Here is a 26,012-nt window from a genome sequence, read left to right as displayed (position 1 = left end):
CCCATGCTCCATGTGTGACCTCTTGTGGCAGCAGGCCATCAGAGTCAACCAATGTAGTTAACTCTCAACTGCCCTCTCTGTTCATGGACCCGATGCTAGCTAGTCCGCTTGAGTCAGATGGATGAGTGTGGGGACGAACATGACTTCAATGGAAAATAAAATTGGGGGCAGTGTGAAACAGACTGCTGATTCACCACCACCCAAGACAAATTTCCCTCCTTACCTACTGATTCTGAGAAAAGATCTGGAGTAAATGGCCATAAATGTAACAGTATGAGAATCTCTATGCGAGAATCATGCTGTGGACCCGTGCTGACAAGAACCTGGACTGATACTGACCAAACGCGTTCTACTTGGGAACGTGAGGGATGAGGGACTTCAGTTATGTGCAGAGATTGTGGAAGCTGGGATTGTTCTTCTTAGAACAGAGAAGATTAATGGGAAGAGGTAAAAGAGCTAGTCAAGATTGTGAGAGTTTTTGATAGAGTAAATAAGAAGAAGCAGTTTCCCCTGACAGGAGGGTCGGTAACCAGAGGCCACAGATTTAAGATAATTGGCAAAAGAACCGGAGGATAAATGAGAAGAAATGATTTTGTGCAGTGAGTTGTTTCGATCTGGAATGCACGGCCTGAAAGGGCGGTGGAAGCAGATTCAATAGTAACTTTCAAAAGGGAATTGGATATATACTTGAAAAAGAAAAATAATTCAGGGCTATGGGGAAAGAACAGGGGAGTGGGACTAATTGGACAGTTCTTGCAAAGAGCCAGGTAGGCAAGATGGGCCGAATGGTCTCCTTCTGTGCTGTACGTTTCATGATTCTATGAACTTACAGCTATCAGAAAAGACTTTCATCCTCAGTCTGTAAATGGAATGGAATGCAGAGCATTTTAATCACTTACATCACCCAGTCTCACAATTAGTGATTATTATTAGTACAGATCACTATAATTATAAAAAAATATACATGCTGATTACATATAGGATAATAGATCAGTTACAAGGCAGTACAATCAAGCTATATGTTGTAAATTACTTGGCTTTACAACAGCGTGGAGCCAGAAGCAAATATAACAAGGACTGATGTCTCACTGAATTTATCCTCGGGGTTGTTGAGGGATAAACAATGCCAGGGTATTAATGGCCGATCCCAGTGCCGGGGTATTAATGGCAGATCCCAGTGCCAGAGTACTAATGGTCCATCCCAGTGCCCGGGTATTAATGGCAGATCCCAGTGCCAGGATACTAATGGGCCATCCCAGTGCCCGGGTATTAATGGGTGATCCCAGTGCCAGGGTATTAAGGGCAATCCCAGTGCCAGGGTATTAATGGGTGATCCCAGTGCCAGGGTATTAAGGGCGATCCCAGTGCTGGGGTATTAATGGGTGATCCCAGTGCCGGGGTATTAAGGGTGATCCCAGTGCCAGGGTATTAAGGGGTGAACCCAGTGCCAGGGTATTAAGGGCAAGCCCAGTGCCTTGCCATGGCTAAGCCAAGTCTTTTGATGCACCATGACATTCCAATGACAAATCCTATCAAATTGATTACAATTTGCTGTGTACTGCAACCTCGCATAAATATTCCAGGATGCAGTGAAAATACCAGTTTCTGAATGGATCTGAGTGATAACAAGTCACCTACTGTAAAACCATGTACCCTATCCATGGCTAATAAGTGTTCCGACATCAAGGGTTGGCTAACCTAGCATCTCAACTTGTGTGTGTGTGGGATAGAGGTCAAGTCAATGACAGTGTCTGGGATAGAGATCTAGTCAATGACAGTGTCTGGGATAGAGATCTAGTCAATGACAGTGTCTGGGATAGAGGTCTAGTCAATGTCATTCTGGGATAGAGATCTTGTCACGTGGATGTAAAAGATCCCATGGCACTGTTTCAAAGAAGAGTAGGGGAGTTATCCTTGGTGTCCTTGCCAATATTTATCTCTCAACCAACACCTAAAACAGATGATCTTGTCATTTATTTCATTATTGTTTGCGGGAGCTTGCTGTGGGCAAATTGACTGCCACTTTCCTACATTACAACAGTGACTTCACTTCAAAGGAACTTCATTGGTTGTGAAGTGCATTGGGATGTCGTAAATGGCACTATATAATTGGAAGTTTTTTAATTTAGGAGCACTTATTAGCATCTGAATGCATCAACACGTCTGTGTGAAATTCCACTGCCCACTATTTTAATGGCGCCGCAAAGTTTCATGCGAATGTGTTCAATGCGTTCGTATTCCCCTGGCACACAGCACACATCACCCCTTTTGACTGTATCTCTTCAATTTGACTGCTGCAGTTTGCAACACCATGGAAAACCCTTGATGCAATTACGTGTAACACATCACCAGCTATGTTAACGTACAGTTAATTATAAATCTCTTCATTACCGATATGTCTGATTTTATTTTTGCGGTGCTAAGTAATTTAATTAAACCAAGGCAAATTAGCCATTCACCCATCTTAAAACATCGTCATTTTTCTCCATCTTGCCCTGGTTCCCTGCTGCCTTTGGGGAGTTTCGCGCAGCCCTCCTGATCCTATTAATGTGTATTTAGATGCAAAGTTTACAGTTCCGATTTCTGCTTCATGGCCAGCCTGTATATTATTTGGTACCCATCGTCCCAGGCATACAGGTTCTTCTCCACTGGGTTGTACTTGATGCTGGAGTGCGTCCCATATCGTTTGGGGAAGTACACCAATGGCGCGTCCTCAGTGGTCACCATGTCACTGACGTCGTACACGCACTGGATCCGTGAGCGGCTGCGGAGCCTGGTGTTGTACACCACGTACAGCGTCCCGCAGATGACGAAGGCATTCTCGGCGTTCTCGATGGGACACGGCGTATCCCACATCTGCTCGATGTCCAGGCTCTTAGGGTCCAGCCTGGCCAGGCAGATGCGATTCTCATTCTCTTTGGTGGCGTATATGGCCCACAACCCGTCCACATCCGCGGCCAGGTCAATGTAATTGAACGGCGAGAGGCTGTAGATCGGGATCTGCTGCTCGGCCGGGAACATGGCGCTGTCTGTCACCGTCTTGTTCCGCAGATCAAACTTGATCACTTGGAACTGAGGCTCGTTCCTGATGTAATACAGGAAGCCCTTGTACACCAGGTGTCCCGTGCCAGCCCATGGGTAAGGCAGTTTGATCTTCTTTGCTTTCATCAAGCCCGAGAAGTCAGTGAGGTCCCTTAATCTGGCGAATTCATAGACTGTGTCATTGCCTACGCCGTCAAAGACGTACACCTTCTCAGAGTCTGACAGGAGGTCCTTGGTCCACAGGCCAGAGGTGGTCTCCAACTTCTTGACTATTTTCATTGCTTTAATGTTGGCGATCATTTCTCTGCACTCTGGAAAGGAACAGAATGAAAAAGTCAAAGTGCTGAAAAGAAAATTTGTTGAACATCTAAAATAAAAACAGAAAACGAGGTTCCTCCATTAACGTCAATGGAAACCAGTAACCAGGCGAGGTCTAGAATGGGCTGCCAATTCACTTTTGGCTCCTTTTGCACCACTGGCATAGACCAATTTCACCCCCAATGAGAAGCCTCTGAGTCAGAAGCTTGTGCGTTCAGGTCCCACTCCAGAGACGTGAGCACATAATCTAGGCTGACACTGCAGTGCGGTACTGAGGAAGCAGTGCGGTGATGGAGGTGCCATCTTTTAGATGAGACGTTAAACCAAGGCCCCGTCTGCCCTCTCACTTGGATGTAAAAGAGCCCATGGCACTATTTGAAGAAGGGCAGGGGAGATCTCCCTGGTGCCCTGGCGGAATATTTTTCCCTCAACTTCAATCATTAGATTATCTGGCCATTATCACATGGCTGTTTGTGGGACCCTGCTATGTGCAAACTGGCTGCTGCACTTCCTACATGACGACAGTGACTACACTTCATTGGCTCTAAAGTGCTTTGGGACTTCCTGAGGCCACAGAAGGTGCTATAGAGCTACATGCTTTGTATTTGGACTTTGACAGACAGACAACTACAGACCCATCAGCCTCGCATCCATTCTGTGTGTAATAATAGAATCGATTATCGGGAGTAATCCTGAGGAGAATCTGCATAAATATAATCTGGTAAACAGCATCTAACATTGATTCAGGAGGGGAAGATCTTGTCTGACCAACTTCCTTGATTTCTTTGAGGAACTAACACCCCAAGTGGATTGTGGAATGCACTACGACGTAGACTTTCAGAAAGCTACATGTCAAACTCAAAGCTGTGGGATCTCCAGGTAAACTCTGGGAATGGATAGAAAACTGTTGGGGTACAGGGAAGTACTGAGTGTCTCTACAACTGGACTCAGAAACGCAATTAAAAAATGGTTCAATTTGCTGATGATAACAAACTGGACGGTGCAGTGGAATTCGAGAAAACCGCTCAGATATCAAGGGCAGATGAAATCTACTGCAGACAAATGCAAAGGGGTGGATGATGCCAGCCTTCTCATTACCCACACTGTTAATTGATCTTAGATCACAACTAATGTCATCACAAAGGACACTAAACTTGTTAAATCGACCTCCTGGTGACGGGAGCAAACCAAGCAAATTAAACAGTCCTCTCCAAACTACATGGAGGTCCAGCCATCTGAAGACATCTCTCGTTCAAAGTGTGACTATCTCGAAAGGTTACTCAAGAAATACAACGTTGATGTTCTGATTCTTGAAGAAACACACATCGAACACATCCACCAGTTCGACACAAGACGACATATCATAGGTTTTGACCGAATCGCTTTCAATAACCATCCCAAATATAGCCTGGTGTGCTGTGTTAGTGTGATATTTCCAGAGGAGCTCACAGCAGACACAGCCTTAAGATGGCAAAATCTTCCAGAAGCCACTAATCAGGTGACCTGGCCTCTTTATTATAAACAGCACTGGCTGCAGTGCCCCAGGAGTCCACAGTGTGGAGCTACAGACATTACACTGCTCCCTCCTTAATGAAGAAGTAATTATAACAAACAATCATCATACCATCATCATCATAGACGGTCCCTCGAAATGAGCATGACTTGCTTCCACGCCAAAAAAAAGGACGAGTTCACAGGTGTTTCAATAAAGGACCTGAACTACATCCTGAAGGGCGGAAGATGCCTGTGCGTGGATTTTTTAACGTGGGGTGGCTGTTGCACACCAGCCACCACACAGGCTTGACAGAGCTAGGTCTTGGTCCATTGGCAAAGATTACCCAAGAAAACTGGAGACCAGCTCTGCTGTACGGACCTAGTGCGCACACGTATCGCAGTGTGGACTGGTCCGTGCTGCCCCATGGCCCCTGGCCCCGAACTTGCGCCTCCCCTGGGCCCCGATCACGTCCCTCCACAATCACTCGCTGATCCTTCACCCCGACCTCGCTGCTCCTGCTGTACCTGCCCACATTCCAATCACCGACATGGATCTTGATGACGTCACTCTTCACTGCCATCGCCCTCCTGCACCAGCTCGCGCTGTACCTTGTAGTGGCATGCCACCACGCTGCCCATGGCCGCTGCTCGCCGCTCCTTTTATGACCTCGACCTGCCGCAGATGTTCCCTCGCAGTTTGGGGGCTCCACACACCGAGCAGGTGAATGGTCTCTCACCAGTGTGAACTCGCTGGTGTGCCAGCAGGTGGGATGACCAAGCGAATCGCTCCCCACACACTGAGTAGGTGAATGGCTCTCCTCAGTGTGAACTCGCTGGTGTGCCAGCAGGATGGATGAGGTAGTGAATCCCTTCCCACAAAACTATACACTTGCATGGTTATACATAACAAAGTATATGGACTTATTTTGCCATATTTACAAATTAAGCTTAACTACTTGTTTTCTGTTTCGAAGAGGATACCTTCGCTCTCGAACAAAACCTTCCAAACATGGTGTTGAATTTAAACTCATTCGAGGCTGATCCTGTGGAAAGTTTTCCTCCAAGGGATGCCTTGATTTCCATTTGAACACTCTCTAACTTCAGACTGTTTGTTTTCCTGACTCGGACTCAGATTTAAATTCTGATTTCCTCTTGGATTTGTTTCCAGTACATTGGATGTAGGATATGCGACTGGTGTATCAAAACTATCTGATGAGTCAGAAATAATTGAATCATTCCCACCTTCAACTCCTTCCACGTCTGTAGATAATATATGATCAATGTGAACAAACCTAACCTGTCCATGATCAAACATCTTGACCAAATATGTGCGAGCACCACGTATCTTCACCGCTCTTCCGAGTAACCACTTTACCCATTTATGGTGATGGTTCTTCACTCTCACCTTCTGATTTAATTTCACACTTCTCTCTTTTACTCTACCTCTATCATGATTCTCTTTCTGTCTTAATTGTGGCTCTTCTACGGACTGTGCCAAGTTTGGCTTTAACAACGAGAATCTGGTTAATCACTGTCGTTTGAGAAACAACTCTGCTGATGTTCTACCAGTAGTTGTGTGAGGAGTATTACAAAATGTAATTAGAAAATTAGCCAATTTGTGGTCCAATGACAACTGTCGTTTCCTTGGATTTGGATCTAACATTTGTTTTATGAGGGCATGTTTTACAATTTGTACAGTGCACTCTGCTGCACCATTTGAAGCAGGGTGGTATGGTGGAACCTTGGTATGTTTCACACCATTTTTGCTCATGAATTGTGCAAATTCTTCTGAATGAAATTGTGGTCCGTTATCAGAAACAATTTCTCCTGGGAGGCCAAATGAAGAAAATAATCTTCGTAAAATGTCTAATGTTTTACTTGTTGTTATTTTCCACATTGGAAACACCTCAACTCACTTTGAATGGCTATCAATCACAAGGAACAATTGCTGTCCTCCTAGCTCAGCAAAATCAATATGTAGCCTTTGCCACACCCTGGGAGGCCATTTCCATGACTGTAATGGTACTGGTGGTGGTAGCTTGCTTACCAATTGACATGTCGTACACTGACTGACGATGTACTCTATATCTTTATCAAGACATGGCCACCATACGTAACTGCATGCAAAACTCTTAGTCAAGCCCATTCCCAGGTGCTGGTCATGGAGGTCTCCTAATAATTTGGACCTGAATTTAGATATTTGGAAAAGCAAAATTTGGTCAGGCAGAGTCAGCATGGATTTATGAAGGGGAAGTCATGATTGACAAATTTTCTGAGTTCTTTGAGGATGTAACGCACAGGGTAGATAAAGGGGAACCAGTGGATGTGGTGTATTTGGACTTCGAGAAGGCATTTGACAAGATGCCACATAAAAGATCATGGCACAAGATAAAAGTTCATGGGGTTGGGATAATATATTAGCATGGATAGAGGATTGGCTAACTAACAGAGAACAGAGAGTCAGGATAAATGGTTCATTCTCTGGTTGGCAACCAGTAACTAGTGGGGTGCCGCAGGGATCAGTGCTGGGACCCCAGCTATTTACAATCTATATTAACGACTTGGAAGAAGGGACTGAGTAGCCAAGTTTGCTGACGATACAAAGATGGGAGGAAAATGGGAGAAAAAGCAAAGATGGGAGAAAAAGCAATGCATGAGGAGGACACAAAAATCTGCAAAAGGACATAGACAGGCTAAGTGAATGGGCAAAAATTTGGCAGATGGAGTATAAAGTCGGAAAGTGTGAGGTCATGCACTTGGCAGAAAGAAAATCAAAGAGCAAGTTATTATTTAAATGGAGAAAGATTGCAAAGTGCCGCAGTACAGCGGAATCTGGGGGTACTTGTGCATGAAAAACAAAAGGATTGTATGCAGGTACAGCAAGTGATCAGGAAGACCAATGGTATCTTGGCCTTTATTGCAAAGGAGATGGAGTATAAAAGCAGGGAAGTCTAGCTACAGCTATATAAGGTATTAGTGAGGCCACACCTGGAACACTGCGTGCAGTTTTGGTTTCCATATTTATGAAAGGATATATTTGCTTTGGAGGCAGTTCAGAGAAGGTTCACGAGGTTGATTCTGGGGATGAGGGGGTTGACTTATGAGGAAAGGTTGAGTAGGTTGGGCCTCTACTCATTGGAATTCAGAAGACTGAAAGTTATCTTATCGAAACGTATAAGATTATGAGGAAGCTTGACAAGGTGGATGCAGAGAGGATGTTCCCACTAATGGGGGAGACTAGAACTAGAGGGCATGATCTTAGAATAAGGGGCCGCCCATTTAAAACTGAGATGAAGAGAAATTTCTTCTCTCAGAGGGTTGTGAATCTGTGGAATTCGCTGCCTCAGAGAGTTGTGGAAGCTGGGACATTGAATAAATTTAAGATAGAAATAGACAGTTTCTCAAACAATAAGGGGATAAGGGGTTGTGGGGCGCGGGCAGGGAAGTGGAGCTGAGCCCTTGGTCAGATCAGCCATGATCTTATTGAATGGCGGAGCAGGCTCGAGGGGCCGTATGGCCTATTCCTGTTCCTATTTCTTATGTTCTTATGATAAAATCTTTATCTACTGATAATTCATTCCTACGAATGAAGAATGGATGAATATCTTTGTCTATTACCTGATTTGGCCATCCATTTTCAATATAATTGTACACCTTTGACATAACTGGGTCATGTTTGGTTGCTCTGCTAATCTCTTCAGCTGTGACTGGCAGTTCATCAATGTATGAAAAATAGAACACTTCTTCCCTATCGGGTGTAACTTGGCAATCTAGACATAGCATCAGCATTACTGTGATCAGCTGATCATCTGTATTTAATATCATATGTATATGCTGACAAAATCAAAGCCCATCTCTGCATTCGGGCTGCAGCTAATGTTGGAACTGGGGACTTTGGATCGAGAATTGCTGTCGGAGGCTTATGGTCCGTAACGATGGTAAACTTACGACCATACAAGTATTTGTGAGACTTCTTGACCCCAAAAATTAATGCCAAAGCTTCCCTTTTGATTTGCGCAAAATTACGCTCACTGGCACTGAGTGTGCGTGAAGCAAAAGCAATTGGTCTCTCCACCCCACTATGTAATACATGAGAGATCACTGCCCCAACTCCAGACGGAGAGGCATCACATGCTAGCTTGTTCTCCTTAGATACATCATAGTGAACTAACATGGTGTTCTCTGCCAATTTGCTTTTACACTCCTTGAATGCTGTATCGCATTCTTTTGACCACTTCCAATGGACCTGTTTTTTCAATAGTTCTTTCAGTGGATATAATACTGTAGCCAAATTTGGTAGGAACTTCCCATAATCGTTGAAAAGACCCAAAAATGATCAAAGTTCAGTGACATTCTTGGAAGTAGGTGCATTTCTGATTGCATCCAGCTTTCCCTTGGTTGGATGTAAACCATCTTTGTCTACTCTGTACCCTAAGTACTCCACTGAGTTTTTAAATAACTCATACTTGCGAGTAGACACTTGTACTCTGTCCTTCTCTAGCTATTTGAGGACTTCATTCAATATGTTATTATGAATTTGTCTATTTGGTGCTGAAAGTAGTATGTCATATAAATAACATACTATCCCTTCAATACCTTGCAAAATCTGGTTCATCACCCCTTGGAATATGGCAGGGGTGAAAGATACTCCAAATGGTAGCCTATTAAATTGATATAGGCCTAGATGAGTATTTATAGTCAAGCATGACTTGGACTCCTTATCTAGTTCAAGCTGTAAGTAAGCATTCGTAAGATCCAACTTTAAGATCTGACTACCTGTCAATGTTGTGAACAAATCTTCTATATTTGGCAATGTATTGGGACATTACCCTCTGGAACCTGGTTTATGGTTACATTATAATCACCACACAATCTTACCTTTCCATCGAACGTAAGTACAACAACAATGGGTGTAGCCCAATTACATAGATTTATCTTAGAAATAATGTTCTCGGTCTCTAGTCTTTTGAGTTCCTGCTCAACTTTCTCCTTGAGTGCATATGGTATGGAAAGTGGCTTGCAGTAAACCGATCTAGCGTCCTTCTGTACCCTGACACTCACCTTAAAGCCTTGGATCGGACTGCCTGTTTTGCACAACACCTTCGGATAATTCTTGATGACATCATCCTTTGACGCAAATCTTGTTTTAAGATGAAAAATCTCACTCCAATCCAGCTTTAGTGATCACAACCAATTCTTCCTAGTAAGGCAGGCTTGTCTCCTTCCACTACTATTAGAGGCAAGCTTTGAAATTGATCCTTGTGTTTCACTGGTACGGTGATATGACCTACCACAGGAATATTCGCCCCCGAGTAGTCTCGCAGCTCTATCTTGGATTTCTCCAATGGGAAATCACGCAATTTGTCAAGGTATAGCAACTCTGGTACCACACTTACGGATGCACCATTGTCAATTTCCATGGGTATCTTGATTCCTGCAATAACTATGTGGATGATTATACTTTCGAATCGCTGTTAGTTAACCTCGTGCTCCTGATGATGTTTAGCTCTAACATCTCCTTGTCCTGTTGTTTTCTTCCATGCTATCTAGTCTCTGGGGATTTCTACTTATAGCTTTGAAAGCTGGTTTACCCTTCAGTCAGCATGCCTTCAAAAAATGCCAAGTTTTCCTGCAAAATAAACCCTCTGCCTTCACATATGGACAACTTTGAGCAATGTGTTGTCACAGGCACTGATAGCAGGACTTCAATGCTCTGTTACCATTGCCAGTTTCTTAGCCTTTGGGGCCCAACCGCCTTTTACTTTTAACCTGCAGGCGATTCACCTCAGTTGTCTGACAACTGAAAATAATATGAAATTCTCGGGAATATTGGTCGGCCATGTTCATTGACATAGCTGTCTGACATGCTAAGTCAAAAGTCAAGTTAGGCGTTGTCAATAACTTTCTTCTGATTGCATCATTTTTCATTCTACGAACAAAATGGTCACACAATGCTCGGTCCTGAAAGTTTCCAAAATTACAGTGATTAGATAGCTTTTTTAATGCTACAATGTACTCACTGATATTTTCTTCAGTTAACTGATCTCGTATTCTGAAACAATAACTTTCAGCAATTTCCAAGGGCATGGGGCTGTAGTGCTGTCTGCTTAAGAGTTGTGTCCTTTGGCTTGTCAGGCACAAGCAAATTTTTCAAGGTTTCATTCACCTCAGTTAAGAAAATAGCCCTTTGTCGTTCCAACATCACCCGGTTATAGTTTTCATCATCGGGGACTTCGATATTATTATTTGCGGTGATAAACATTTGTAGCCGCTCCACATATGCCCTGAAACTTTCACGGTTGCATTGAAATTCCCCCAAATGCCCAATTATTCCCATAGGCGTGGCCATCTGGACTCTGGCAGGTTAAACAAGTGTGCTTATAATTTACCTCAGATTTGTAGCTGTTAATCAAAACAGAGAAGCTCTCAAAATCTCTCTGTCGGCTGGCTAAATCCTCCACCAACAAAAATTGCAGCTTTGTTTTATCTGCTTAATCCCATCCTCGTTGCCATTGCGATATTACATGGGCGCTCACACCACACACAGCTGATGAATCTTCTAGAAGCCACTAGTCAGGTGACCTGGCCTCTTTATTATAAACAGTACTGGCTTAGTGCCCCAGGAGTCCACAGTCTGGAGCTACAGACATTACAGTTAGACAAGGCATCGAAGGCAGCATTGAACTCGAGCATACCAGTATTGCCGGATTATTAACCACAGCATTACGCGTGGGAGAGATAACAATCTCCAATGTCTACAATCCACCACTCCCTCCCTGTCAACATCCATCTATCCATCCATCTCAGAGACTTTAATAACCACCACACAATGTGGGTCTATGCAGATGTCAACTAATGTACAGTGGGATTCACTAGAGAATAAATTCCTCTATTTTGATGCCAAACATCGAGGTATTTTTCAGTCGTCAAGGTGACAGGGAGAATATAACCCAGACCTATGTTTCCTCTCTAAAAACAGCAAAGGAAACCCAATCATTGCCTCCATAACCCTTCTTGATGACTTCCCCAACAGTCAACATAGCCCCTCAATCATCAACGTTAGCATTGAAATTCCTATCATTACATCAACACCGGAACCACGATGGAACTTCAAAAAAGCAGACTGGGAAACCTTCCAAAAGTCAGTTGACACCAACATAAGGTGGATTCCACCAACCACCAATGACTTCAACAGATTTATGGGAATTATTAAAGCTGCCGCAAAACGTAGTATACCTCGGGGGTTTAGAAAGACATATATTCTTTGTTGGATGGAAGAAAACGAGACTCTCTACCAGAAGTATTCGCTGAATGAGAACCCAGCCACAGCCACCGCAATGCAGTCCTTGAACTCGGCGAGACATGAAAGGTGGAAGAGCTTAGTTGAGAAGTCTAACTTCACGCACACCAGCAGGAAAGCAGGGCGCTGCTCCGTCAACTTGGCGGGGAAAACCCCGCCTATAAACACAGGACGACCATCAAAGCGAACACCATTGCATCCCACTTGATACAAACATCAACAGTTCCGGCAGACAAAGAAATTTTGACACCAGGTGAAGCGGCTGCTTTCGACAAACTTGACGGTGGCACCAAGATCGGCAACTATGTCGGATCCATTCACCTTGGATGAACCAAATGCAGCCCTGTCGACACCAAATCTGGAAAAGCTGCTGGTCTATATGGTGTTGACCTGGAATTCCTAAAAGCACTGGGACCCAAAGCGAAGAGATGGTTGATTTCCTTCTCGGAGGTACTGACAACTGGTAAAATTCCATCTATTTGGAGGGGGACTAAAATAATTGCCCTCCTGAAACAGGGGAAGATTGCTTACGAAGCCTCCAGCTACTGCCCAATCTCTACTTTGCACTTGTTATATAATGTTGGAGAGGCTACTCCTTCACAGACTAGCCACAGACTAGCTCATCGAGTCACCCATCCCAAAGGAGCAAGCAGGCTTCCGGAGAGACCAAGTGGTAGCTTTAGCAATGCACATATAAGCAGGCTTCCAGTGCCAGCTCAAGACTGCCATAGCATTCATGGACCTGTCAGTGCCGTATGACACAGTATGGAAGCATGGATTGCTTTTCAAGCTCGCCATCATTTTATCCTGCAAAACATCAACCTCATGCTTAGCAACCGACGCTTCCATGTGTAATCTGACACCCAGAAGAGCAGATATAGGACATTGAACAACCGACTCCCACAGGGTTCTGTCCTGGCACCCGTGTTATTCAACATTTACACCAGTAACCTGCCCGGAAACAGAATCCTGCAGGTTCGTATACGCTGATAACATTGCCTTGGCCATGCAGTACACGATCTTGTCCATCACCGAGGAGACTCTGACCAGTGATTTACAGAGGATGGAGGCCTACTTCCGCCGATGGTGACTCTGGCCAAACCCGCAAAAAGACTCACTTTGACATTCCACCTCAATACTCATCAAGCAAACTAAGCTTTGAAAGTCTCTTTTTGCGGCGCTATTTAGGAGTCACGCTCGATCGCTCCCAATATTGCCAGAAACTTAGGAAGAAAATAAAGAGTAGGGTCAACTTGATCTAGAAACTCGCTGGATCCACATGGGGAGCAGACACTCAAACCCTCTGTAGAGCAGCACTCGCCCTGGTGTACTCTACAGCGGAGTATTGCTCTCTGGCATGGCTATCAAGTCCACATGTCAAATAGCTGAATTCTACGATGAGAATTATCACCGGTACGCTTTTATCGATGCCAACACCATGGCTGCCCGTGCTTGCAAATATTGCACTGAATGAAATATCTTCAGAGAATACAATCGTTGCACCAGCAAAGACATGCCGATCCAGGACGACTTGAACCGTCTCAAATCTAGAAGGGCATTTTGGACCAGTGCCGAAGCCCTTCAGCGATCTCCCCTCAGCCTTGATGAACGATGGCGAAATGCTTGGAAGAATTGTGACATACGGAATGGATTCCTTATAGAGGACCCCACAGTACAACCTGAAGGATCAAACCTTCCTCGCAAAGAGTGGACAACCATTAACCACCTCAGAACTAGTCATGGTAGATGCTGCCACCTTCTCCATAGGTAGAAGATTAAAGCATCCCCATCGTGTGGCTGTGGAGCTCCTAATCAGACCCTGGAGCACATCATCGAGCACTGCCCTCAGAGGAAATTCGCAGACAGCCGACAAGATATCCACGCTGTTACATCGGAAGCTTTGGCCTGGATATCCAACTTAGATATTGACATTTGATTTGCTTTGTTACTGCCATAGAAAGAAGAGTACTTCACATGGGATCATCAGCAAAGTGATGGAAGGTGTCATCAACAGTGCTATCAAGCGACACTTACTCACCAATAACCTGCTCACCACTGCTCAGTTTGGTTTCTGCCAGGACCACTCGGCTCTTGACCTCATTACAACCTTGGCCCAACCATGGACAAAAGAGCTGAATTCCAGAAGTGGGGTGAGAATGACTGTCCTTGACATCAAGGCTGCTTTTTCCCCCCGAGTGTGGCATCTAGGAGCCCTAATAAAATTGAAGTCAATGGGAATGAGGGGGAAAACTCACTACTGGCTGGAGTCATACCTAGCACAAAGGAAGATGGTTGTAGATGTTGTAGGATAATCATCTCAGCCCAAGGACAATGCTGCAGGAGTTCCTCAGGGCGGTGTCCTAGGCCCAACCATTTTCAGCCGCTTCATCAATGACCTTCCCTCCATCATAAAGTCAGAAGTGGGAATATTCAGTTGGATGATTGCACAGTGTTCAGTTCCGTTCGCAACTCCTCAGATAATGAAGCAGTCCATGCCCGCATGCAGCAAAACCTGGATGACATTCAGGTTTGGGCTGATAAGTGGCAAGTAACATTCATGCCACCCAAGTGCCAGGCAATGGCTATCTCCAACAAGAGAGCATCTAACCATCGCCCTTGACATTCAAATGGCATTGCCATCGCCGAATCCGCCACCATCAACGTCCTGGGGGGTCACCATTGACCAGAAACTTAACTGGACCAGCCATATAAATACCGTGGCAACAAGAGCAGGTCAGAGGCTGGGTATTCTGTGGCAAGAGTCTCATCTCCTGACTCCCCAAAGCCTTTCCAACATCTACAAGGCACAAGTCAGGAGTGTGATAGAATACTCTCCACTTGCCTGGATGAGTGCAGCTCCAATAACACTCAAGAAGCTCGACACCATCCAGGACAGAGCAGCCTGCTTGATTGGCACCCCATCCACCATCTTAAACACTCACTCCCTGCACCACTGACGCACCGTGGCTGCAGCGTGTACCATCTACAAGATGAACTGTAGCAACTCGCCAAGGCTTCTTCGGCAGCACCTCCCAAACCCGCGACCTCTACCACTTAGAAGGACAAAGGCAGCAGGCGTATGGGAGCACCATCACCTGCAAGTTCCCCTCCAAGTCACACACCATCCTCACTTGGAAATATATTGGAAATATATCACCATTTCTTCATCGTCGCTGGGTCAAAATCCTGGAACTCCCTTCCTAACAGCACTGTGGGAGTACCTTTACCTCATGGACTGCAGCGGTTCAAGGCGGGGGCTCACCACCACCTTCTCAAGGGCAATTAGGAATGGGCAATAAATGCTAGCCCTGCGTGACCTCCTAATTAGCGGAACATTTGGGGCTCTAATGAGCCTTGCACATGGTTTGCCTGTGGGCTCCCAGGGCTAATAGCTAGTTGGCCGCATAGGCAAGCACTAAAGACATTGGGCAGATAGTAGACCTCAAGCCTCTCTGCCCGACAAAAATAGGAAGGTAGTGCCCTTTGCGAATAAATGCATTGGGACTGCTAAATCCCATTATAAACTCGATAAGTACATTCAAGACAAATAAACTACCTCACCATCCCGAGAAGAGGCCCATTTATATTTGCCAATGTCACTCTTAGCAAGTGACGTTAACTCTCTGGAAGTCTCTTTGTGTTTCTCTTGGCTTCATAAAGTGTCAGAAAGCAATTGATTAGATTTTGCCTTCAACTCCAAGTAAACTCACCAAGTTGTGAAATCCTTGGTTAATAGGTCCAACACTGATTGAAAGAAATCATGGGGGCGAAATTCCCCCAGTGCCCCATATGAGGGCGGTAACCGAATCGGGGCGGGACTTCCTGTGCCCGGTGCGGATGACCCGAGTTGGCCGTGAAATTCCGGTTACCGCCCCTCACAGGAAGTGGAGAGCAATGTCGCGCGCTCCACTTCCTGCTGGGGCAGGTTTGGGGGCGCTACTCGGGCACAGTCGCCAGCGCGATGGGGCTGATCTACATAGTGCTGTTGCGTTTCAACACCCCTCCCCTTCCATTACAGGGGAGGGTCGCTGCCCACTCTACCGGGCTCCAGAGTGGCATGGTGCCGAGGTTGCAGCCTGACACCCAAACGGAGGGCCAGGCTGCACCATGGCGGCCCGGACCATGAAACAGCTAAAGGGAATGGGCCGACAACGAGTCAGCCGAAAGTAGAAAATGGCGGCGCGCAGCTCTCCACACCTCCCCTTTAACTTCTGCCCCGCGAGCTGATATTGGCCCAGTTCACGTCCCGCAAGGCTGGCGCTGACTCTGCTCGTGGCAGTCTCGCGGGGTGCTGGCCGGGCGGAAAAGAGTCGGCATGTGGCGCAAAGGTGTCGTCGCACACGGCCTGTTGTGCGACAGCCCGGGACGGTACTAGTGGGGCGCGGCGTTACAGTGGCACTGCCTCCGCTAACTCCCGCACAATTTCAGGGGAGCCGGTAGATCTCCCATCCCCCGGGCGCAATCAGTTTTGTGCACTAATGGGAGGCACAAAACAAGGCAATATCGGCCCCCTTGCGTCTTTAAATTGTCTTGAAATATCTACCATCTGGGCCGTACTAACTCATGCTGATATTTGGTTCCATCGAGGAAAATCTGCTCGCCAGTAGTTCACCCAACTGGCAGTTCTTCACATCTGCCTAGACGGCAAAAGTCATCAACCTGTTCAATCTTGGGGCATCACAGCCCAGAGCCATCTCATCCTTCCCTGATATTCAAAGCACAAACACAAATACACACATATACACACACGTATATACACACACACACGCATACACACACACGTATACCACACATGTATACACACACATATACACACACAAATACACATACATAAACACACATATACATACACACACGTATACTCACATACACACACACACGTATATATACACACACACAGTACACACATACACACACACGTATACACACACATGTATACACACACACACATATAAACACACACGTATATGCACACGTATACACACACGTATACACACGTACACAAACGTATACACACAAATGTATACGCACACGTTATACACACACGTATACATACATACACACATGTATACACACACACGTACGCATGTGCATGTGAACACACACTGGATTGGGAAGAGGAGAGAGAAATCATGTTTGATTCTTCCCATCCCGGGTCTCTGGGGAACTGAGACTATTTGCAACACATCCAAGGCTGCTGGGACTAAGTTAACAAAGCTCAGCAGACTTGTGAAGGGTGGGTGGGGGTGAAGAGGTCATACTTGAAACATTCCTGGCTCAGCTCCACACTGCAACTAACATTACAACAGTGACTACACTTAAAAAGTACTTCATTAGCTGTGAAGCACTTTGGGACGACGTGAGGTTGTGAAATGCGCTATGTATATGCAGGCCCTTTCTTTCTTAAGCCATTAGGTTATCAGCGACCATTTGCTGGTTGATTAGAATGGTTTAGAAAAGCTTCAAAAAGCAGCAGTGAATAATAAAGAACCAGATTGCTTCTGACTGGAGTGAGCTCCATTCAGTAATTCATTATCGACCTTCTCTTACCTATCACCTTGTTATATTTCTGTTTCTTTTCTTGAGCTTTTTCAACAGTTTGCTCGAGAATTTTGTCGTCCACCTCCACACAGGTGGGTGCTGGATTTCTGGTCTCTAAGTAGTCCAGCTCCCGCTCTATGCGATCGATGCGGGAAGTTGCGATATCAAGGTTGTTCCTTTGTTCTTCTCTCTCCTTATCCAAGCCGTCCACAAGAGCAAGAATCTGGTTCTTGAATTCTCTGTATTCTGAGGAGTATCTCTGTGTTTGGTCATACCAGAGAGTGATCCGATCCTGTACAAGAAACAGACGGGGAGTTACTATTGACATGACATTTACGTTCTAATTCTCATCAAGTACTTCAGTATGTCTCCACTCCTGCCTCAGCTCATCGTCTGCTAAAACTCTGATCCATTAGCTCTGGACTCAACCACTCCAAAGCTCTCCTGGCTGGCCTCCCACCTTGCACCCTCCATAAACATGAGCTCATCCAAAACTCTGCTACCCGTGTCCTAACTCGCACCAAGTCCCATCCACCCATCACCCCTGTGCTCTCTGACTTGCATCGGCTCCCGGCCCGGCAATGGCTCGATTTTAAATGTTTCATCTTTGTTTTCAGATCCCTCCATGTCCTCTCTGTTACCTCCTACAGCCCTGTAGCCCTCCGATATCTCTGCACTCCTCAAATACTGGCCTCTAGCACATCCTCGATTTTCAACGCTCCGCCATTGGCGTCCGTGCCTTCAGCTGCCAAGGCCCTATGCTCTGGAAATCCCTCCCTAAACCTCGCCACCTCTCTCTTCCCATTTAAGTCGCTCCTTAAAAGCCACCTCCTTGACCAAGCTTTTGGTCACCTGTCCTAACATCACCTTATGTGACTCGGATGTTTTACTACGTTAAAGGTGCTATATAAATGCAAGTTGCTGTTGTCGCTGCCCTTTTGTAGTTGAGGTGGGGATAATTATTTTATTCAAGGCCTTTTATTTATTTTCAGATTCTCCCCACTAATCCTTCTATGCTGCAATTTTCTATGATTCAATGAAATTGGCCCCAAAGTGACAGCCTAATACTGGATAGTGTACATGAGCATTGCGTGAGACTCCCTCCAACACCTCCCTTCCCCTCTATGAGAAAGTTCCCTCACAAAATTCCCCTTAAAATTCCCTTCTCAATGGATAGTGTGCCTCTCTTGATTACCCACCAGTTTCCACGAAGGTGGGACTCGCCTATTAGGGCCGGTAATCGAGCCGCAGATAGCGGTTCAGATAAATACACTTCCCCCTTAATTCAGCCCTGCGGTCTGAAACAGTTGCTGGCCAGCCCCTCACTATCTTGCTGAAGAGTGTTCCTCCAGAGAGCTGGTGTGCTAAATTACTCATGGAATTGACAGCCTAGGCCAATCGAGCAGCTTCAATCCATATGTTTTATGTGTTATTCTGTCGAGGTCACCCCTAGTTTAAAGCTATCGATTTATTTTTTGCCACTTTTCAAATAGAACTCCTCCTCGGGTTGTCTTGCCCCATGTTCATTCCAGGGCTGATAGAACCATCCAGTGACCCATACTCCAGCTCTCCAGTGACGCAGGCCACTAGAAGGCAAGATGCAAACCTTCAACCATCAGCATTTCACATCGGCAGTCAGCATCTTGGGGCCCATTCAGGGTGTTGGGCTGAGGCAGGCCCGGTTAACTTAGCTCTGCCACTTCTTTCCTTTTTGCTCCTACCCAAGTCCTCGCGCTTCCCTGCTCTGACCCTAGCCACCAACCCTGGTTCAATGTATTCCTGGAGGTTTCATCACATGACCTCCTGTCTCCAACTGCCCCGCCCCCACCATTGGTCGCCATGACCTTCTCACAGCCAATTGGAAAGCGAAAAGACCCTCTCCTTTGCCCAGTTGGATGATTCTTGACTGTCAGTCGAACAGCCTTTTTTTCCCATCTTCAGTATTTTTACAAACAAAAGTGTTCAAACAAAATGAAAACAACACATTTATTTTAATGCTTTTTTTTCTCCCAGATTGTTCGCAGCAATGTCCTAGAGATGAATCTTCAATTCCTGCAGACCCCAGGCCAATCCTGGAGGGTTAGTGACCCTATCTGATCCACCTCCGGCTGCTAATGGACCAGACTAGGCTCCCTCTGTCCTCAAACTAGCGGTGATCCCAATCGCTGTACCTTTGTGATATGGGCTGGTGATTGGTTGGGAGGTGGAGAGTAGTGATAAAAGGAAGGTGCTCTGATTGTTTGGATGTGATAAGTGGTCTTCCTGAGTGACCTGTATTGGGGTCTCAGCTTTTCACCATATATATCAAAGACTTGGACGAAGAAATAGTGAGTTGTATCAGTTTTCTGTGCTTTGAGTTGTCCGGTAGTTGTGAAAGGCATTAAAGTCAGTCAGTCAGTCTTTTTCAGATAAATACACTTCCCCCTTAATTCAGCCCTGCGGTCTGAAACAGTTGCTGGCCAGCCCCTCACTATCTCGCTGAAGAGTGTTCCTCCAGAGAGCTGGTGTGCTAAATTACTAAATTGGCAGCCTCGGCCAATCGAGCATCTTTCTTTCTTTCTCTCTTTCTCTCTTTCTCTCTCTCTTTCTTTCTCGTGTTCCTATGTATGCTGTAGTTAGGAACTGTTGTGAGATCAGCAGACCCTGCCTGCACTATAGAACAGGCCCGAATCCCTGCCATTAACAGCAGGAGTGGCATTGCAGAGAGAGAGACTCCAATCGATGAGCAGTCAGACTCAGGTTGGAGAGGAGTCGAGAATGGAGGGCAATAAAGGGGTAAAGGATGGCACAGAGGTAGGGGGCGGGGGAATGGATAGGAATGAAGAGGGAATGGATGACAATGAACGGAGAGTGGACAGGACAATGAAGGGGAAAGGGAAATAGATGGCAGTCAAGGGGAAAGGAAAGGGACACAAGCTGGTGTGGTGCATTGGAGTGGTGGAGGAGTGAGAATCAGCGAGGGGAAATGAAAACGCCAGCAGGGCCAGTTTGAATGGTGGAAGAGGAGTATCAGCTTGAACTGGGTTGGAGTGCACAACGAGTGTCGGCATGAACTGGGAGGGTTGGAGGGGTGTCTCAATGTCGGAGGGAGTTGGATGGGTCAGAGTGGGGGTAATCTTCACCTTTGCCACTGGGGTTGGGTTCCAGTTATAGAACGCGCCCGATGTTCATTTGCATTCCTTTGACATGTTTTATACACCAGAACTTGGAACAGACTTTCGAACAACTGAAATAGTCCAGGGCTGGAAAAGTTAACATGCATATATCTGAAAACAAAATTACCCTGGGGTATTGATAGTGTCCATTGATTTCCCTAACATGGTCAGAATCTATAAATCCCTGAGCCAATATTACCGGCCATGTCACCAGAACTCATTCTATAAACAATAATATAAAATAAATTAATTCCAAACAAGTTGATTCATCTACTCACGATTTGTTTTAAGAGTTTGAAGTAAAAAAGAGGGTCTTTGGTACTGAATCTCCCTTTACACCAGGGATCCAAGCACAGACTCTCTTTACAACAACAACAACAACTTGTATTTAAATAGCACCTTCAACGTCGTAAAACGTCCCAAGGCACTTCACAGGAGTACTATGAGATTAAAAAAATTTGACACCGAGCCGCATAAGGAGAAATTAGCGCAGGTGACCAAAAGCTTGGTCAAAGAAGTAGGTTTTAAGGAGCGTCTTGAAGGAAGAAAGAGAGGTAGAGAGGCGGCGAGGATTAGGCAGGGAATTCCAGAGCTTAGGGCCGAGGCAACAGAAGGACGGCCACCAACGGTTGAGTGATTATAATCAGGGATGCTCAAGAGGGCATAATTAGAGGAACGCAGACATCTCGGGGGGGTTGTGGGACTGGAGGAGATTACAGGGATAGGGAGGGGTGAGGCCATGGAGGGATTTGAAAATAAGGATGAGAATTTTGAAATCAAGGTGTTCCTTAACCGGGAGCCAATGTAGGTCGGCGAGCACAGGGGTGATGGGTGAGTGGGACTCGGTGCGAGTTAGGACACGGGCTGCTGTGTTTTAGATCGCCTCCACTTTATGTAGGGTAGAATGATTGAGGTCAGCCAGGAGTGTATTGGAATCGTCAATTATAGAGGTAACAAAGGCATGGATGAGGGTTTCAGCAGCGGATGAGCTGAGGCAGGGGTGGAGACAGGTGATATTACGGAGGTGGAATTAGGCGGTCTTAGTTATGCCGCGGATATGTGGTCGAAAGCTCATTTCAGGGTCAAATATGACACTAAGGTTGCGAACGGTCTGGTTCAACCTCAGACAGGAGTTGGGGAGAGGGATGGAGTCAGTGGCTAGGGAACTGAGTTTGTGGCAGGGACTGAAAACAATGGCTTCAATTTTCCCAATATTCAATTGGAGAAAATTTCTGCTCATCCAGAACTGGATGTTGGACAAGCAGTCTGACAATTTAGAGACCGTGGAGGGGTTGACAGAAGTGGTAGAGCTGGGTGTTGTCAGTGTACATGTGGGAACTGACGGCGTGTTTATGGATGATGTCGCCAAGGGGCAACATGTAGATGAGAAATAGGAGGGGGCCAAGTATAGATCCTTGGGGGACACCAGAGGTAACAATACAGGGGTGGGAAGAGAAACCATTGCAGGTGATTCTCTGGCTACGATTAGATAGATAAGAATGGAACCAGGCGAGTGCAGTCTCACCCAGCTGGACAATGGTGGAGAGGTGTTGGAGGAGGATGGAGTGGTCAACCATGTCAAAGGCTGCAGACAGGTCAAGAAGGACGAGGAGGGATAGTTTACCTTTGTCACAGTCACAAAGGATGTCATTTGTGACTTTGATGAGAGCCGTTTCCGTACTGTGGCAGGCGCGGAGACTGGATTGAAGGGATTCAAACATGGAATTGTGGGAAAGATAGGCATGGATTTGCGAGGTGACAACACATTCAAGGACTTTGGAGAGGAAAGGGAGGCTGGAGATTGGGCGGTAGTTTGCAAGGACGGCGGGGGCAAGTATTGTTTTTTTGAGGAGTGGGGTGATGACGGTAGATTCGAGGGAGAGGGGAACAGTACCTGAGGAGAGAGAACCGTTAACAATGTCAGCTAACATGGGAGCCAGAAAAAGAAGTTGGGTTGTCAGCAATTTGGTGGGTATAGGATCAAGGGAGCAGGAAATGAGTCTCATGGACAGGATGAGCTTGGAAAGGTCATGAGGGGAGATTGGAGAGAAACTGAAGAAAGATGTGAGTTCAGGGCTAAGGCAGCGGGGAGCCTCAGAGGAAGTTTGGCCCGGTGGGCTCGGGGAAGGAAGGGAAGAGGCAGAGGTGGCCGAACGGATGGTCACAATCTTAGCGACAAAAAAGTCCATGAACTCCTGACACTTAATGTTGGTGGTGAGGGTGGAGACTGGGGAGAGGGGTTTAAAAAGGTGGTTAGCATTGGAGAATAGAAGCTGGGGTTTATCTTTACATTTCAAAATCATTGTGGAATAGTGAACAATTTTGGCAGATGAGAACAAGACCCGATATGTGGTCCAGCCATATCTGGCGGTGAATGGCTAAACTAGTTGTCCGCCACATCTGTTCAAGTGTTGGTCTTAAGGGAGTGAAGGTGAAGGCTGTACCGGGGGAATGGCCATGGTGAGAGAGTAATTATTTTAACAGGGACTAGGACATCAAAGGTGGTGTTGAGGGTCTGATTGAGCAGATCGGTGGCCGCAGAAATGACATGGTGAATGGAGGGCCAAAGGATTGTTGGGAGTTCATAAGTGCAGTTGTAAGAGAGTCGGGAGAGAGTTTTTCCAGGGACGGACACAGAAGGAGGTAGGATTTGCACCGACTCACTTTACAACAATGATCACAGCACCGATTCACTTTACAATGATCCCAGCACTGACTCTCCCTAAAGGCGCTGATACATGTTGCCATGGACACCAGCAGGTGTTTAGTGCTTTTCCCAGTGGCTACTCTTTGCGTGAGCCTGGCTGTTGAGCAACAGGCTTTTCAACTGTGGGGGCATCACAACCAAGCTCGACATTGTCCTCACTCAAGTTGCATCCGCATCCAATTGGGAATGTTGGCTGATACTCTCCTTCCTGGCCCAGATAACTTAAGGCTAACTGTCCTGTCATTGCCAGCACTCTAGCTAAGACTAGTCAATTCAAGGCAGTCAGAGATCAAACCTGGCACCTTCACCATTTGTTTTGACGCCAGGCAGTGTGCGTAACAAGTAAACCATTGCTGAGCTGATTTTTGTGATAAAACTGAGGTTAAAAAGAATAAATCTCGTGCAGCAGTTGCAATCTACGGCACATTAAACATCTTAAAACTTCCCTAGCACAAGGACACTGTCGCTTTAACCATTTATATCAATGATAATTCATCTTAGTTCAACTTACATCAAGTTTCTCCAAAATAAGCCTCACACTGCACCTGTACACACTGTACAGTATCTAAACATTGGGCTATTATGGGCTACTTTACCCCACTTGTCACTTGATACTCAATGCACTTCGTGTATTACATCATTTATCGGGAACAGTAGCATAGTGGTTATGTTACTGGACTAATAATCCAGAGGCCGGGACTAATAATCCAGAGTTTAAATCCTACCATGGCAGCTGGGGAATTTAAATTAATAAATAAATCTGGAATTTAAAAAGGGTAGTATCAGTAATGGTGACCATAAAATTATCAGATTGTCATAAAAACGCATCTGGTTCACTGATGTCCTCCTTTAGAGAAGGAAATCTGCCGTCCTTACCCAGTCTGGCCTATATGTGACTCCAACCCCACAGCAAAGTGGTTGACTCTTAACTGCCCTCTGAAATGGCCCAGCAAGCCACTCAGTTGTAACAAACCACTACAAGAAAGAATAATAAGAATTAAACCGGACGGACCACATGGACCGCAGTGGTTCAAGAAGGTGGCTCACCATTATCTTCTCAAGGGCAACTAGGGATGAGCAATAAATGCTGGCCTTGCCAGCGATGCCCACATCCCGTGAACAAATAAAGGAGAAACAATGACTGCTGGCCCATTGCTATACACACTTGTTTGTGTAGTGTGAATGGATGAGATCATTTGATGCAGTTGGAGAGTCACTTTAAGATCTCCTTCAGGGGATCCCGATTCTCTACTGCACAGTTTATTGATTGGGAATTCTTTAGATCGCTGGAATAGGTTCACATAAAGTTCCCTTTTGTGCTGTTCGAGGCATTCGTTTACCTGCTTAAACGGGTTAAGGACCATGTTAAAATAGCACACAAGTGCACCAGCCAGTGCGATAGCAGAAATTAAATCCTAAAGTGTTTTAAAAAACAGCCACAATTTCACTCAAATCAGCAGAGAAAATGCAGTCCTTCTGCACAAGCATCGGCAGCTGGGGAAACCAAACGTTAATATCAAATCCCCAACTCAGCACCTCAAGGACCACGAATCCATCAAACTTTTAAAATTTCTAATCATTTCCTCATTTGCAAATTAGAAACAGTGGGAGCGACAAGCATTGAAGGACTTACCTCGAAAGCGGACAGTCTTCTCTCGATGTATTCCATGAACGAGGGCTGACTCTGCACGGCCAGGACAATGGCCGATACCACGGTGAGGTACTGGATCAATGTCCCCATCTTTCGCCACGGTCCTAAATTGTGACTGTAAAAGGGAATGCGCAGCTCTGTGAGCACGAGTACTGAGAGGACTGTGTGTCTGTGCTCTCGATCGAGTCTGTTTCCAGCTCATGGCTTTGGAATGCACCAACAGAGAGGCAGGGGGGGCGGGCGGGAGGGACCACGCAATATTCCCAACCAGCCACTTATTCATTCCATATGTTTTGCCCAGTGTTTGTTTTAGAGGGTTACGGAAAAATGGATCAAAGTACATGAAGGGCTTATGTTCAATCGAACGTCATGATAGACATCAAGAACAGCACAGGTATTTTAGACTAGTCTATAACTTATGGACAATTTTGATTCCTGGTTCGTTGTGCAAGCTGCTACAACAACACCTTGCATTTATATAGCACCTTTAACATAGTAAAAATGTCCCAAGGTGCTTCACAGGAGCCTACTCAGACAAAATTTGACATCGAGCCGCATTACGAGATATTAGGACAGGTGGAGGTAGGTTTTAAGGAGAGGCTTAAAGGAGGAGAGAGAGATAGAGAGGCAGAGAGGTTTAGGGAGGAAATTCCAGAACTTAGGGCCCAGGCAGCTGAAGGCACAACCACCAATGGCGGGCGATGGAAAACGGAGTGCAGAGAGTTGTAGGGCTGGAGGAGGTTACAGAGAAAGGGAGGGGCGAGGCCAGGAAGGGATTTGAACATTCGGGTGAGAATTTTAAAT

The 26,012-nt window shown here is 45.9% G+C and overlaps 1 protein-coding gene across 1 annotated transcript; it reads right to left on the bottom strand.

Moving 5' to 3' along the window:
- Nucleotides 1-866: 866 nt before the first annotated feature.
- On the bottom strand, nucleotides 867-25,398 carry LOC139227797 (olfactomedin-like protein 3). The gene is made up of 3 exons (XM_070858851.1): nucleotides 25,191-25,398; nucleotides 17,705-17,987; nucleotides 867-3,353 (listed from the first exon to the last, which is right to left on the bottom strand). Exons 1-3 carry the CDS (start codon nucleotides 25,296-25,298, stop codon nucleotides 2,569-2,571), a joined length of 1,176 nt encoding a protein of 391 aa, XP_070714952.1. The 5' UTR covers nucleotides 25,299-25,398; the 3' UTR covers nucleotides 867-2,568.
- Nucleotides 25,399-26,012: the final 614 nt, after the last annotated feature.

Source organism: Pristiophorus japonicus, chromosome 17 (assembly GCF_044704955.1).
Source record: "Pristiophorus japonicus isolate sPriJap1 chromosome 17, sPriJap1.hap1, whole genome shotgun sequence".
Lineage (NCBI taxonomy): Eukaryota > Metazoa > Chordata > Chondrichthyes > Pristiophoridae > Pristiophorus > Pristiophorus japonicus.
Note: the sequence above shows the minus strand (reverse complement) of the source record. Positions and strands in the feature narration are given on the sequence as shown.